The following is a 15,365-nucleotide window of genomic DNA, read 5'->3' as shown; positions in this document are numbered from 1 at the left end:
TCAAAAAAACAGTCAGATAGGTCAGTCAAACTTTAATAATATATTAAAAACCAGCGTGATGTGGGCGCGCATGGAGTCGTATATCAACATGGACGGAGCTGCGTGAAAAAAGCCACCCGGCCTCTTCGCGTAAACTTACCTTAACCACTCGCTCATCTTTTCTTCATCCATCCATCCCTTCGAGTTAGCTTTTATGATGACGCCGGCTGGAAAGGTCTCTTTTGGCAAGGTCTTCCTTTTGAATATCACCATGGGTGGAAGTTTCTGGCCATTAGCATGGCAAGCTAGAACCACAGTGAAGGATGACTTCTCATTCCCTGTGGTGCGAATATTCACCGTACGTGCTCCCGTTGTATCCACAGTGCGGTTCACAGGAATATCAAAAGTCAGTGGAACCTCGTCCATGTTGATAATGTTCTCTGGCCGGATCTTTTTTTCAGCTATCTTGTTTTTACAATATGCACGGAAAGTAGCCAGCTTTTCTTGAAAGTCTTTAGGCAGTTGCTGTGAAATAGTAGTCCGTGTGCGGATGGAGAGATTGCGTCTTTTCATGAACCGGATCCCTGTCGCTTAGTAGGAGCCATTTTGTGGTCTTTACAGATGTAAACACACAAAGGAAATGAAACGTAATATCCGCGCGCTTCTTCTTCTTCTACGCGGGCGGGTGGTTGCTTACAGTAGAAGAAGAAGCGCTTCCTGTTCTATGGGGGCGGGTGCTTACCTTGGCGGTTGCTTGCGTAGAAGAAGAAGCACTTCCTCTTCTATGGGGAAAAAAGATGGCGGCTGTTTACCGTAGTTGCGAGACCGAAACTTTATGAAAATGAATCTTAATATTAATCCATATATAAAGCGCACCGGGTTATAAGCCGCACTGTCAGCTTTTGAGTAAATTTGTGGTTTTTAGGTGCGGCTAATAGTGCGGAAAATACGGTAATATAATATTTGTTGCAATATTGGACACTATTTTTTTCCCCTGTCAAACTAAAAAAAAAACAACCAATACCTTTAGTAAGAAAATAAAAAAGTAAAGAAAGAAAATATAAGGTATTTTATTGACACATATTATTTCCAGGATTTTGTCAGCCATTTAAAATGAGATGGAGGGCCAGATCTTGAGTGTGACACCTGTGCACTAGACACACCAATAAGCTTGTTTATAGATGTACAATAAAACTCCTCATAGGACGTTGCCATTTGTTCTAACTTTGTGACATGATACAAAGCACATTCATGAACATATCAAATATAAATGTGACAGATTCTGCCCGATTGTAGCTGAGATAGGCTCCAGCGCCCCCCCGAAGGGAATAAACGGTAGAAAATGGATGGATGGATGGATTGTAGCCAAAGGCTGATTTCCATCATTGCACAGAAACAAGCCCAGGGCTCCCACTAATTCAGCGTTATAGTGACTTGTATTTTTCACAAGTGGAAAGCCGGTCCCTGAAAATAATGCCTACAATAATCCGGTCCCTGGTGCAAAAAAAGGTTGGGGACCACTACTGTAGGGGACCAGCGGCAGCAAGAGGGGGTCCCAAGTTCCCAACCGAGGCTAGATCAGCCACTGATTCACCCCATCCCAGTTATAGCAAATATGCTCATGATTTATTTGTTTTGAACATTTGTAACAAGTTATATTTACACTATTTGTACACAAAAAATGAGTAGGAAGAAGCAGACTATATTTAAGCCTACCATAATGTCTTATTGATGAGAAAAAATGACATAAAAATAGAGAACAAGAATGAAAAACAAACAGAAAATCCAACAAGTTACGTAAGAAAAGTGATTGACATGTTAAGAAGAGAAGAAATGCTGACACAGGCAGATGATGACATCAGCAGTGGAATCATGTCACTTGTGGGCAATTCAATAGAACTATTACGACATGTCTGTGGTATTTTCCACTCCAATTGCAACACAGGGTATCTAACCCTGATGCAACTTTACAGAGACGCTGACTTGATCGTAACTTACTCGTCAGCTAGAAGTCTTTAACCCTGGAGTCTAATTCATGAAAAACTACTTTACGCCCGCCCAGCCTACTAAGCCACGGACAGGCTCAAAAAGTGTTTTAAGTCATACACACACACACACATATATATATATATATATATACAGTATATATATATATATATATATATATATATATATATACATATATATATTAGGGCTGCAACAACTAATCGATTAAATCGATTAAAAAAATAGTTGGGGATTAATTTAGTCATCGATTCGTTGGATCTATGCTATGCGCATGCACAGAGGCTTTTTAAAATGTTGTATTTATTTATTTTTTTAAATTTTTTTTATAAACCTTTATTTATAAACTGCAACATTTACAAACAGCTGAGAAACAATAATCAACATAAGTATGGTGCCAGTATGCTGGTTTTATTTTTCAATAAAATACTGGAAAGGATAGAAATGTAGTTTGTCTCTTTTATCCGATTATTAATCGAAGTAATAATCGACAGATTAATCAATTATCAAATTAATCGTTAGTTGCAGCCCTAATATATATATATATATATATATATATATATATATATACACACATATATATATATACACATATATATATATATATATATATATATATATATATACATATATATATATATATATATACATATATATATACATATATATATATATATACATATATATATACATATATATATATACATATATATATATACATATATATATATATATACATATATATATACATACATATATATATACATATATATATATATATATATACATATATATATATACATACATATATATATACATATATATATATACATATATATATATATATATATATACATATATATACATACATATATATATACATATACATACATATATATACATACATATATATATATATATATATATATATATATATATATATATATATATATATGCAATAGAGATGCGCGGATAGGCAATTATTTCATCCGCAACCGCATCAGAAAGTCGTCAACCATCCGCCATCCACCCGATGTAACATTTGATCAGAACCGCACCCGCCCGCACCCGCCCGTTGTTATATATCTAATATAGACGATGCAAGGCATTAGTGAGGTTATAAAGCTTTTGCCTGTTAAAGAAAGGAGACTGATCCAATGCAGCACAGACATTCGCGTGCCACGCTGTCACGACCCAGACGCACACCAGTGCGCAATCATATGGGAGCCGCGCTGAGCGCACCTCCAAGCGCGTCTCGCTGCCGGCAACGGCCGGGTATATGGGCCCGACGCTCCAGCGCCATCCATTTTCAGGGCTAGTTGATTCGGCAGGTGGGTTGTTACACACTCCTTAGCGGGTTCCGACGTCCATGGCCACCGTCCTGCTGTCTATATCAACCAGGGTGAGCCCCACCCCTTTCGTGAGCGCACTGCGCGCGGAGTGACCCCTGTTACGCGCCCCCGGCAACAGGGGTGGCGGACAGGTAAGCTGCGCGGGCGGAGCGCGCGGAGTGACCCCTGTTACGAGCCCCCGGCCACGGGGGTGGCGGGCAGGTAAGCTGCTTACCTGCTGCGCGTGACGCCGGCCGCGGCGAAGGCGGACGAGGCGGGGTGTCGGTGCGGTGGGCGCGGTGGTGACCCTGGACGTGCGTCGGGCCCTTCTCGCGGATCGCCTCAGCTACGGCTCCCGGTGGGGCGAGGCGTCGGGGGCCTTCTCCGCTCCGTAAAAGTGTCCATCTCTTTTTTTTTTTTTTTTCTGTTGTGGCATATGCTGCAGGTGCCTGCTCGTTTTTCGTATGTGGGTAACAACATTTAACTATGTATATATATTTCCCAATTGGTTTAACTGCCACCCGCCTGAATCTATTTAAAATCTAATTGTTTTTTATTTCAACCGCCCGACCCGACCCGCGGATAAAATCTAATTTTTTTAAATTTCATCCGCCCGATCCGCGGATAATCCGCGGTTGTGCCCGCAAACCGTGCATCTCTAATATGCATACACACATATATATACAGTATATATACATATATACATATATATACAGTATATATACATACATATTGTCGGAGGCAGATATTTACATATATCCGAATTTAAATGTTACTTCTTTTTATTTCATTGTCATATTACAAAACAGCTAGTGTTTTTCTTCCAAATGTGGTCTTTTGGTTGTCTGCAAAACTGTGTGCTTAACCTTGAATGAGGAATGTTAGAGAGAGCGATAATAAGCATTTGTTTTGACTAGAGAGAGACATGACTGCCAGGGGGGGGAGGAAGACAGACTGGAGAGGAGAGGGTTTTGGTCGAGGGAGGGCAGACCATTTTGGCGGCGCGATAGAATGTTCTATGCTGGACGGGTCTCAAAAATATGTCTGCAAAGCTTTGCCAATATATTACAAAATACCTATTCTGTCTCTGGTGGTTTTTCAACTCAGCTTTAAGTGTCGTAAAGAGCTTGGGAGCGACTTGTGACTTGAATTCCCTGGGAGGAACAACTGGTCCAAAACGCAACAATATGCATACACACATATATATATACAGTATATATAAATATATATATTAGGGGTGTAACGGTACACAAAAATTTCGGTTCGGTCACGGTTCGGTTAATTTTTGGTACAGTAAGAAAACAACAAAATATAAATATTGGGGTTATTTATTTACCAAGTTTGCAAAATCTTCCACCAAAAATATTTTTCTTAGTGTAATATTTGATGTGAAGTAATGGGAACCTTGGATAGGTCAATAATTCATAATAACATTGATTTTGATTCAATATTATGTTTTGAGCAATGACAGTTTGAAAGAAAAAAAAAAAACAGCTTTGTTTTATTAGTCAACATTGCAACTTTTTCTAAATGACATTTAACCTTTAAGCTTTTTTATTTCACTTTTGTTGTGTTTTTGTTTATTTTAATAGTATTTTTAGAATGTGCCGTGGGCCTTTAAAACATTAGCTGTGGGCCGCAAATGGGCTCCGGGGCACACTTTTGACACCCCTGCTATAGATAATAAAAAATTAAATGTGATAAATCTATGGATAAAAAGCAGAGCCTGGCGACGCATGCGCGTTTATCATAACTCTCTCTCTCTCTCTCTGTCTCTGCCCCTCCCTCACCAATTTGTTTTGTTTTTAACCCCTTCTTAACCCTGAACGTACATTGAAAACACACGCAACCCTAACTCAAAATGCCGGACATTTGAGGCATTTAAGAAACTCCGCCCTGACAGCCCCGCAAAAGAGGACATGTCCGGTGAAAAGAGGACGTATGGTCCGTTAGCTGCTAGCATGCCGTGTGTTGTGCCTCGGTGTGCATTGTTTACACAACGTGCGTTACGCTACTTAATATGTCCGTGTGGAAACTCGTTCGGTACACCTCCGAACCGAACCAGAACCCCCGTACCGAAATGGTTCAATACAAATACACGTACCGTTACAACCCTAATATATATATATATATATATATATATATATATATATATATATATATATATGTCTTAATAAGGTTATCCAAAAAATAGTGCTCGATACCGTAGTAGAATCTCCAGATGATTGAGGGAACCCCCCCTCATGAAACAGGCCTGTAGAGATGAAATAGTCTTGTGATTTTTTTCCCACACATATATATATATATATATATATATATATATATATATATATATATATATATATATATATATAGTTGAGACGTTTTTGCTGTATGGGGGGTTGTACCAGATGATGTCGTTTCGTTTTCTGTTCTTTTTTGGCTGGTTTCCTGGCGTGGGTTCATAGGTGAGGTTGAAATTGTATCCACTTTCATCAAGGGCTTTTTGGTACGGGGGGGTTGCTTGGTCAAATTCAGCTTTGCTAGATGACAGCATCGATAGCCTTTTATTAATTCCGGTAGGTATTCTTTTCGTGGTGGTGGGTGGGTGGTTGCTGTCATGGTGCACGTATTGGAGTGTTGTGTTGGGTTTCGTGAATGGTTGGTAGCTGTTATTTCTCAGGTTGAAAGTGACGTCAAGGAAGTTGACGGTTTGCTTGTTGGCTTCAATCGTGATCCGTAGGCCGTTCTCTTTGAAAATTTGGCATATGCGCTTCTTGGTATTCTCGCTGCTCCTTGGCGAGGCGCGACACACTGCCAGTCCGTCATCACGGTAAATACCAAGGTTCAGATTGAGGCTAGCAAGCTGGGAGAGGAGGAAACTCCCAACGAGTTCACACGTTTCTGCTCCGTCAAAACTTCCCATAGTGACGTCAAATGTTGCATTGTTCTTTTTTTGCCATGGTGTACTGTTGTGGATGAGAATGCAGTTTTTTGCGTGGATGATGATGTTTCTTTCGTTGCCTGTGATTGAGTTGTAGTCTGAGGCGAAGTCTAGTGCTTGAGTCAGTAGGTCTTGCGTGATGGAAGGGTAAAATTCTTCGATACCAAAGTCGTACTAAAACATTTTGATGGAGTTTTGAGCGCCGCGTGTAATGTTCTATATAACATATAAAATGTTGGCGTTGTTTACTTGAGTCGTATTGCAGTCTACACGTATCTCTTATGTGTGACTGCTATCATATTGCAGTCTACATGCATCTTTTATGTTTGACTGCCATCTACTGGTCGCACTTATCATTACACCATGTACCAAATAAAATTGTTTCGAGGTCGGTAAGCAAAACCAGAATTATTCCGTACATTAGGCGCACCGGGTTATAAGGAGCACTGTCGAGTTTTGAGAGAAAAAAAAGGATTTTAAGTGCGCCTTATAGTCCGAAAAATACGGTAGTTTGCTTCTTCGTTGTGTTAGGGATACCTAACAGCTGTCATATTTAAAACTCATGGTGGTTCTTTCCTTCATGGTGTGTCTAACATACCTCAAGACTGTGGGATCTGGCATTCCTGGATCTGCTCCCCGTTTGAAGCCTGTTAAAAAAAAGAAGAGGAGCATATCAAAACTAGGGCTGCAGCTAACGATTATTTTTCTATCGATTAATCTATAGATTATTTTTTTCGATTAATCGGTTAATCTATAGATTATTTTTTCGATTAATCTATAGATTATTTTTCCTTTTACCGATTTTTTTTTTAAATTTAAAATGAAGAGGAAAAAATAAATGTAGGCCAGTTTTTTCAAAAGGCATGGCTTTTATTTACAAAAAAAAAAAGTATGGCCACTCAGTCAACATTGACAACAACATGACAAACAATTCTGTAACAATGTAAAAATTTAAAACTTTTAACATTTAACAAAATTAAAAGTAGCTTATTTGCTTTTTAATGTGCAAATATAAAAGTAAACATCCAGTGCAAATCTTAATATTCTGGAATAGTATAAGCATTTCAAAAGTAAAAGTATTGCTTATTTTGCTTTAAAATGTGCAAAAATAAAGATAAACATCCAATACAAAAAAGTGCAAAACGGAAATATTCTGTAACAAGTGTAAACATTTCAACAAAAGTAAAAGTATTGCTTATTTGCTAAAATGTGCAAAAATAAAGCTAAACATCCAATACAAAAAAGTGTACAGTGTAAACATTTCAACAAAAGTAAAAGTATTGCTTATTTTGCTTAATAACACAACAATGATAGTATGATTAAAGTGAAAGTTAATTGTTGGTTTGTACATAGTATATGTAACTGTTAATGTTGTAAAAGGTATTTGCACAACTAATTAACGTTAGCGTTTGTGACACGTCTTGTGCCGTGGGGTTCTTTCAGGACCGACAGACTGAACGCCAGACGGCTTTGCCAGGTTTACAATCTTTTCATTTTACACAAAGTCTTTTCTCTTCCAACTGCGCGGATCGCGCACCTGGGCACGATTGCGGCGTCGCTCCCGCGCGCCCCGCCTCGCCGCTCGCTCGCCGCCGCCGCCTCTCCACAGCGTTAAAGAGGAGCGCGTCTTTGTAAACACTGAACAGGCTCGCCAAACGCGCCTCTCAGAGCGAAACGGTGCTTTAGTTTATGAATTTACAACGCAGATACAAATGACACATTCATGTTTTTGTGTAATAATGACAACGTATACGCACGCGGACGATTGACTTGTTGATGGTGATGGCAAGAACGCTGTCGGGGGTTTTCTTTTCAAATGTTCCTTCATAGCCGTTGTGCTGCTATGATAGGCCATTTCCGCTCGACACAGTGTGCATACAACAACATTATTAGGCCGTTTATTGAAATACTCCGACACTTTTGACGACTTTTGGCGTGCTTTTTTCCCCTCGCTCGCATCGTCTGCTTTGCGCTCCGCCATGACAGTAGTGTGACGTAAATATGCGACGCGCCGACGCACAAAAACGGCGTCGACGTATTTACGTAACCGATGACGTCGACTACGTCGACGCGTCGTTTCAGCCTTAATCAAAACGCTCCTTTGTACGATGATACAGGGAAAGTTCTACGCATACTGAAAAATCTAAGGATTCAGAGAGCGTATTTCAATATTTGTAAGAATGTTCCAATCAGGGTTTTATGCTGTTGATGCCCATCATCCAGGAGTGAGATGGGCCGATACAATCACATGTATTAACTGTACACTTTACAATGACAATGTAACAATACCAAGCCAAAATTTTAACTAGGTTCTAGTTCTCCTTTATGTCTGGTGAAAACAAAGTCAATAACTAAACCAAGCAAAAACTACTACCTACTACTCATTTAAATCATTTGCTTTTTGCCCACAAAATCCTCCTGTCCAGGGAATGACTCGCCCATTTTGTAAACATTACCAAAAAATATTTGGAGAACATAAAAACATCGCCCTAATCACTCTAGTATCGATTATATACAGATACTACCCTTGGTATTGACACCACCAGTTATATCCATCCTCTGACAATGCGGACACACCAACAGAATATGAGCCTATACAGAGCATCTATGAGCAGGCAGTTGGGAAAAAAGCTAAGAAAATTATTTCCAACTCACAACACCCACTCTTTCCTGAATATGGAACCCTGCCACCAGGGAGAAGACTCCGGGTCCCACTATGCAAATCTAACCGCCTTAAATTATCATTTGTCCCAGCCTCCATTAAGCTGACCAACAATGTGCAATAGAATTTTAATACATAGGTTAGCACTTTTTTAGCACATAGCACTTTAGCACATAGCACTTTAGAACTAAGCACTTTATCCATGAGCTCTAGTGCAATGCACATTGGTACTTTATCTTTATCTCCATACTGTAGATTTTATGCCTACATCTAAGTGCCACCTATGTCTATCAAGCTCCATGTTCTGATGTTTAAATGTTAGTTGTATGGTTGTGGTTGTGTCTGTGCTTGTGTTTTTGTTCTGTTGTTTTTGGCTATGTTAAGAAAGCAATGATGCACTGTGCCCAAGACAAATTTCCCCGCGGGGACAATAAAGTTGAACCTTGAACCTTGAGTTGTTGTAATATTACCCTCTCTCTCTCTCTCTCTCCACTCTTATTTTGTTAATTCCCTGTTAATGTCTCATTGCTTTCTTCTGCAACGTGGTTCCAGCTACACTTCTTAAACTTTATGAAACACTGGTGTTGTTTAACATGTTTAGCCTCATCCTCCGGTGATAAATGATACTTAAAATACTAAAAAAATGCAGTTTATTTGCAGTAATGGAGGTGAATACTAATAGCTTGGGGGAGTGGCTCCACAATGCTAGCCACTGGTCAGCCGGGGGAACTAAAAAGGCAAAGCAATCTTTAAAAAGTAGTATAAAGATTTGTGTTAGAACAATTATGTATAAGTTATCACACAAGTCTTATGCTTGAAGGCCGTTGGTATAGTTATTATCAATTGTGCTGAAGTTGTACTTTTCTATCTGTGCAAAAGCACAACTTGTAATCTTGCTTTGCGAGTTGTCTCGTGTCAGCAGTTTGCTTCCAGACCTAAACCTGCTCACAGCCAAGGACAGACATCGAGTACCTCAACGCAGACAAAACAGAGACAGGGCGAAATCACGAGGGTGAGCACATTTCCATTCTGAATAATCATGTATTGTGTCTAGTGGGGCTGCTTGCATTACCCATACCTGCCAACTTTTGAAATCAGAAAAACCTAGTAGCCAGGGTCCAGGGGCCGCAGGCATTCAGACAGGTTAAAATGTTGCTAAAACCATCACTTTTCTATCAGTCACAGTGACTTTTCAAAACAAAAATATTACAGCAAAAAGTCTGCGGGCTATAGAGCGTTTTCTATTGGGGCTCCAGTACTATGGAATGCCCTCCCAGTAACAGTTAGAGATGCTACCTCAGTAGAAGCATTTAAGTCCCATCTTAAAACTCATTTGTATACTCTAGCCTTTAAATAGACCCCATTTTTAGACCAGTTGATCTGCCGTTTCTTTTCTGCTCTGCCTCCCTCTCCTTCGTGGAGGTGGGGGCACAGGTTTGGTGGCCACGGATGAAGCGCTGGCTGTCCAAAGTCGGGACCCGGGTTGGTGTCCTGCTGGCCCCACTATGGACTGGACTCTCACACTATTATGTTAGATCCACTATGGACTGGACTCTCACTATTATGTTAGATCCACTACGGACTGGACTCTCAAACTATTATGTTAGATCCACTATGGACTGGACTCTCACATTATTATGTTAGATCCACTATGGACTGGACTCTCACACTATTATGTTAGATCCACTATGGACTGGACTCTCACTATTATGTTAGATCCACTATGAACTGGACTCTCACTATTATGTTAGATCCACTATGGACTGGACTCTCACACTATTATGTTAGATCCACTATGGACTGGACTCTCACTATTATGTTAGATCCACTATGGACTGGACTCTCACACTATTATGTTAGATCCACAATGGACTGGACTCTCACACTATTATGTTAGATCCACTATGGACTGGACTCTCACACTATTATGTTAGATCCACTATGGACTGGACTCTCACTATTATGTTAGATCCACTACGGACTGGACTCTCACACTATTATGTTAGATCCACTATGGACTGGACTCTCACATTATTATGTTAGATCCACTATGGACTGGACTCTCACACTATTATGTTAGATCCACTATGGACTGGACTCTCACACTATTATGTTAGATCCACTATGGACTGGACTCTCACTATTATGTTAGATCCACTATGAACTGGACTCTCACTATTATGTTAGATCCACTATGGACTGGACTCTCACACTATTATGTTAGATCCACTATGGACTGGACTCTCACTATTATGTTAGATCCACTATGGACTGGACTCTCACACTATTATGTTAGATCCACAATGGACTGGACTCTCACACTATTATGTTAGATCCACTATGGACTCGACTCTCACACTATTATGTTAGATCCACTATGGACTGGACTCTCACTATTATGCTAGATCCACTATGGACTGGACTCTCACTATTATGTTAGATCCACTATGGACTGGACTCTCACACTATTATGTTAGATCCACAATGGACTGGACTCTCACACTATTATGTTAGATCCACTATGGACTCGACTCTCACACTATTATGTTAGATCCACTATGGACTGGACTCTCACTATTATGCTAGATCCACTATGGACTGGACTCTCACACTATTATGTCAGATCCACTATGGACTGAACTCTCACACTATTATGTTAGATCCACTATGGACTGGACTCTCACTATTATGTTAGATCCACTATGGACTGGACTCTCACTATTATGTCAGATCCACTATGGACTGGACTCTCACACTATTATGTTAGATCCACTATGGACTGGACTCTCACTATTATGTTAGATCCACTATGGACTGGACTCTCACACTATTATGTTAGATCCACTATGGACTCGACTCTCACACTATTATGTTAGATCCACTATGGACTGGACTCTCACTATTATGCTAGATCCACTATGGACTGGACTCTCACTATTATGTTAGATCCACTATGGACTGGACTCTCACACTATTATGTTAGATCCACAATGGACTGGACTCTCACACTATTATGTTAGATCCACTATGGACTCGACTCTCACACTATTATGTTAGATCCACTATGGACTGGACTCTCACTATTATGCTAGATCCACTATGGACTGGACTCTCACACTATTATGTCAGATCCACTATGGACTGAACTCTCACACTATTATGTTAGATCCACTATGGACTGGACTCTCACTATTATGTTAGATCCACTATGGACTGGACTCTCACTATTATGTCAGATCCACTATGGACTGGACTCTCACACTATTATGTTAGATCCACTATGGACTGGACTCTCACTATTATGTTAGATCCACTATGGACTGGACTCTCACACTATTATGTTAGATCCACTATGGACTGGACTCTCACACTATTATGTTAGATCCACTATGGACTGGACTCTCACTATTATGTTAGATCCACTACGGACTGGACTCTCACACTATTATGTTAGACCCACTATGGACTGGACTCTCACACTATTATGTTAGATCCACTATGGACTGGACTCTCACTATTATGTTAGATCCACTATGGACTGGACTCTCACTATTATGTTAGATCCACTATGGACTGAACTCTCACACTATTATGTTAGATCCACTATGAACTGGACTCTCACTATTATGCTAGATCCACTATGGACTGGACTCTCACACTATTATGTTAGATCCACTATGGACTGGACTCTCACACTATTATGTTAGATCCACTATGGACTGGACTCTCACACTATTATGTTAGATCCACTATGGACTGGACTCTCACACTATTATGTTAGATCCACTATGTACTGGACTCTCACACTATTATGTTAGATCCACTATGGACTGGACTCTCACACTATTATGTTAGATCCACTATGGACTGGACTCTCACTAGTATGTTAGATCCACTATGGACTGGACTCTCACACTATTATGTTAGATCCACTATGGACTGGACTCTCACACTATTATGTTAGATCCACTATGGACTGGACTCTCACTATTATGTTAGATCCACTATGGACTGGACTCTCACACTATTATGTTAGATCCACTATGGACTGAACTCTCACACTATTATGTTAGATCCACTATGGACTGAACTCTCACACTATTATGTTAGATCCACTATGGACTGGACTCTCACTATTATGTTAGATCCACTATGGACTGGACTCTCATACTATTATGTTAGATCCACTATGGACTGGACTCTCACACTATTATGTTAGATCCACTATGGACTGGACTCTCACATTATTATGTTAGATCCACTATGAACTGGACTCTCACTATTATGCTAGATCCACTATGGACTGGACTCTCACAATATTATGTTAGATCCACTATGGACTGGACTCTCACTATTATGTTAGATCCACTATGGACTGGACTCTCACTATTATGTTAGATCCACTACGGACTGGACTCTCACACTATTATGTTAGATGCACTATGAACTGGACTCTCACTATTATGTTAGATCCACTATGGACTGGACTCTCACACTATTATGTTAGATCCACTATGGACTGGACTCTCACAGTATTATGTTAGATCCACTATGGACTGGACTCTCACACTACTATGTTAGATCCACTATGGACTGGACTCTCACACTATTATGTTAGATCCACTATGGACTGGACTCTCACACTATTATGTTAGATCCACTATGGACTGGACTCTCACACTATTATGTTAGATCCACTATGGACTGGACTCTCTCACTATTATGTTAGATCCACTATGGACTGGACTCTCACGCTGTTATGTTAGATCCACTATGGACTGGACTCTCACTATTATGTTAGATCCACTATGGACTGGACTCTCTCACTACTATGTTAGATCCACTATGGACTGGACTCTCACACTATTATGTTAGATCCACTATGGACTGGACTCTCACACTATTATGTTAGATCCACTATGGACTGGACTCTCACACTATTATGTTAGATCCACTATGGACTGGACTCTCTCACTATTATGTTAGATCCACTATGGACTGGACTCTCACACTATTATGTTAGATCCACTATGGACTGGACTCTCACTATTATGTTAGATCCACTATGGACTGGACTCTCACGCTGTTATGTTAGATCCACTATGGACTGGACTCTAACACTATTAACTAGATCTACTCGACGTCCATTGCACCGGTCGCCCAAGGTTTCTCATTGTCCCATTGGGTTGAGTTTTTCCTTGCCCTGATGTGGGATCTGAACCGAGGATGTCTTTGTGGCTTGTGCAGCCCTTTGAGACACTCGTGATTTAGGGCTATATAAGTAAACATTGATTGATTGACTGAATTGTGTAAATAGAACGTGCAAAAAAAACCAGAGTTACGCAACAAGTAAAGAAAGAAGTGTTTCTATAATGTAGAATTGAGTGGGAAAGGTTATATACGGAAGCAAAACATCCGTTTTGGCCTTTCCAAAATGATGGTGGCAGTGGGGCGTAATTTCCCACCGGATGTGATGACACGAATATGACCGTATGAACTTCCCTTGTCTGTTTGGACACATTCAGCACAAGTGACTTTTATTCATATTCTCACGGTGTTTGCATTGTATTTAAGCGCCTTGTTGTTTTGTTTTGAAATCACAAAATGACTTCCGGTACGGGTGACCACCACATTTGATTACATGGATACTCAGCGCAGTTAGTATTATTAAGCTAAGCGAATTAAACCTACATTAATAAACTTAAAACAATAGTTTTATTATAAGACAATAAGGAGTAGCCATTGACTCAGAATAACTGTGAACAAGTAAAGCTAACCAGCTAGCATGCTAACACGAGAGCAGCATGTCGTCATACTGACCCAAGTAGAGCACGGTGGGAATAAAACCCCATCGGATGACGAACTGGCCGCACTGGAAGAGCTGCTGGAGCCGCTGCTTGGTCTCTTTCCTTATTTTCGTCATAATGTCTTCAGCCGTGGAGCCAAGAAGCCGCCGCCTGCTACCAAGGACACGGGAAGAGGAAACACGTGATCACAACCGCAGCGAAAACAAGCTGGGATGTGTCGCCATCTTGTGGCCAGACTACGCAACTGCGCGTTTGTGACGCTACACTTGGAAGGACTAATAATTATTTATTATTAAACATAATATTGGTACATTTTTATTAATTATTATTTTGTATTACTATTGCCATTAACTGAAATAAATCATATGGTTCTACTTGTATAATAATTATTGGTCAAAACCCATCTTTTTAAACAAGTTTATATTTTATTTACCTTATTTTTCCTTTGTAACTATATCTATTTTTTTATTTGGGTTATTATTACATTATTAATGTAATAATATTATATTATATTATAATATAATGATATATCTAATATTATATAATATTATTACATTAATGTAATAATATATTATATTATAATATAATGATATATCTAATATTATATAATATTATTATTACATTATTAATATAATGGTAATTTCTTCTAATTATTAATG

The 15,365-nt window shown here is 39.5% G+C and overlaps 1 protein-coding gene across 5 annotated transcripts in view; it reads right to left on the bottom strand.

Annotated features, from left to right (window-relative positions):
- Positions 1-14,897, bottom strand: part of tomm7 (translocase of outer mitochondrial membrane 7 homolog (yeast)) — a 64,519-nt gene extending 49,622 nt beyond the window's left edge. For 3 of the 5 annotated variants that reach the window (XR_012051033.1, XR_012051035.1, XR_012051034.1), the window contains exons 1-2: positions 14,720-14,896; positions 6,836-6,884 (exon numbers count right to left, since the gene is read on the bottom strand). Coding sequence is in view for 2 of the 5 variants with exons in the window: in XM_072915527.1 (XP_072771628.1) it covers positions 6,836-6,884; positions 14,720-14,822 (152 nt within the window). In the remaining 3 variants the exon portion in view is untranslated. Of the gene's footprint in view, positions 1-6,835; positions 6,885-14,719 lie in introns of all 5 variants that reach the window. The other 2 variants (XM_072915527.1, XM_072915528.1) reach the window with 2 other exon arrangements.
- Between the last annotated feature and the right edge of the window lie 468 nt (positions 14,898-15,365).

The sequence above is a fragment of the Nerophis lumbriciformis genome, linkage group LG21 (assembly GCF_033978685.3).
Source record: "Nerophis lumbriciformis linkage group LG21, RoL_Nlum_v2.1, whole genome shotgun sequence".
Lineage (NCBI taxonomy): Eukaryota > Metazoa > Chordata > Actinopteri > Syngnathiformes > Syngnathidae > Nerophis > Nerophis lumbriciformis.
Note: the sequence above shows the minus strand (reverse complement) of the source record. Positions and strands in the feature narration are given on the sequence as shown.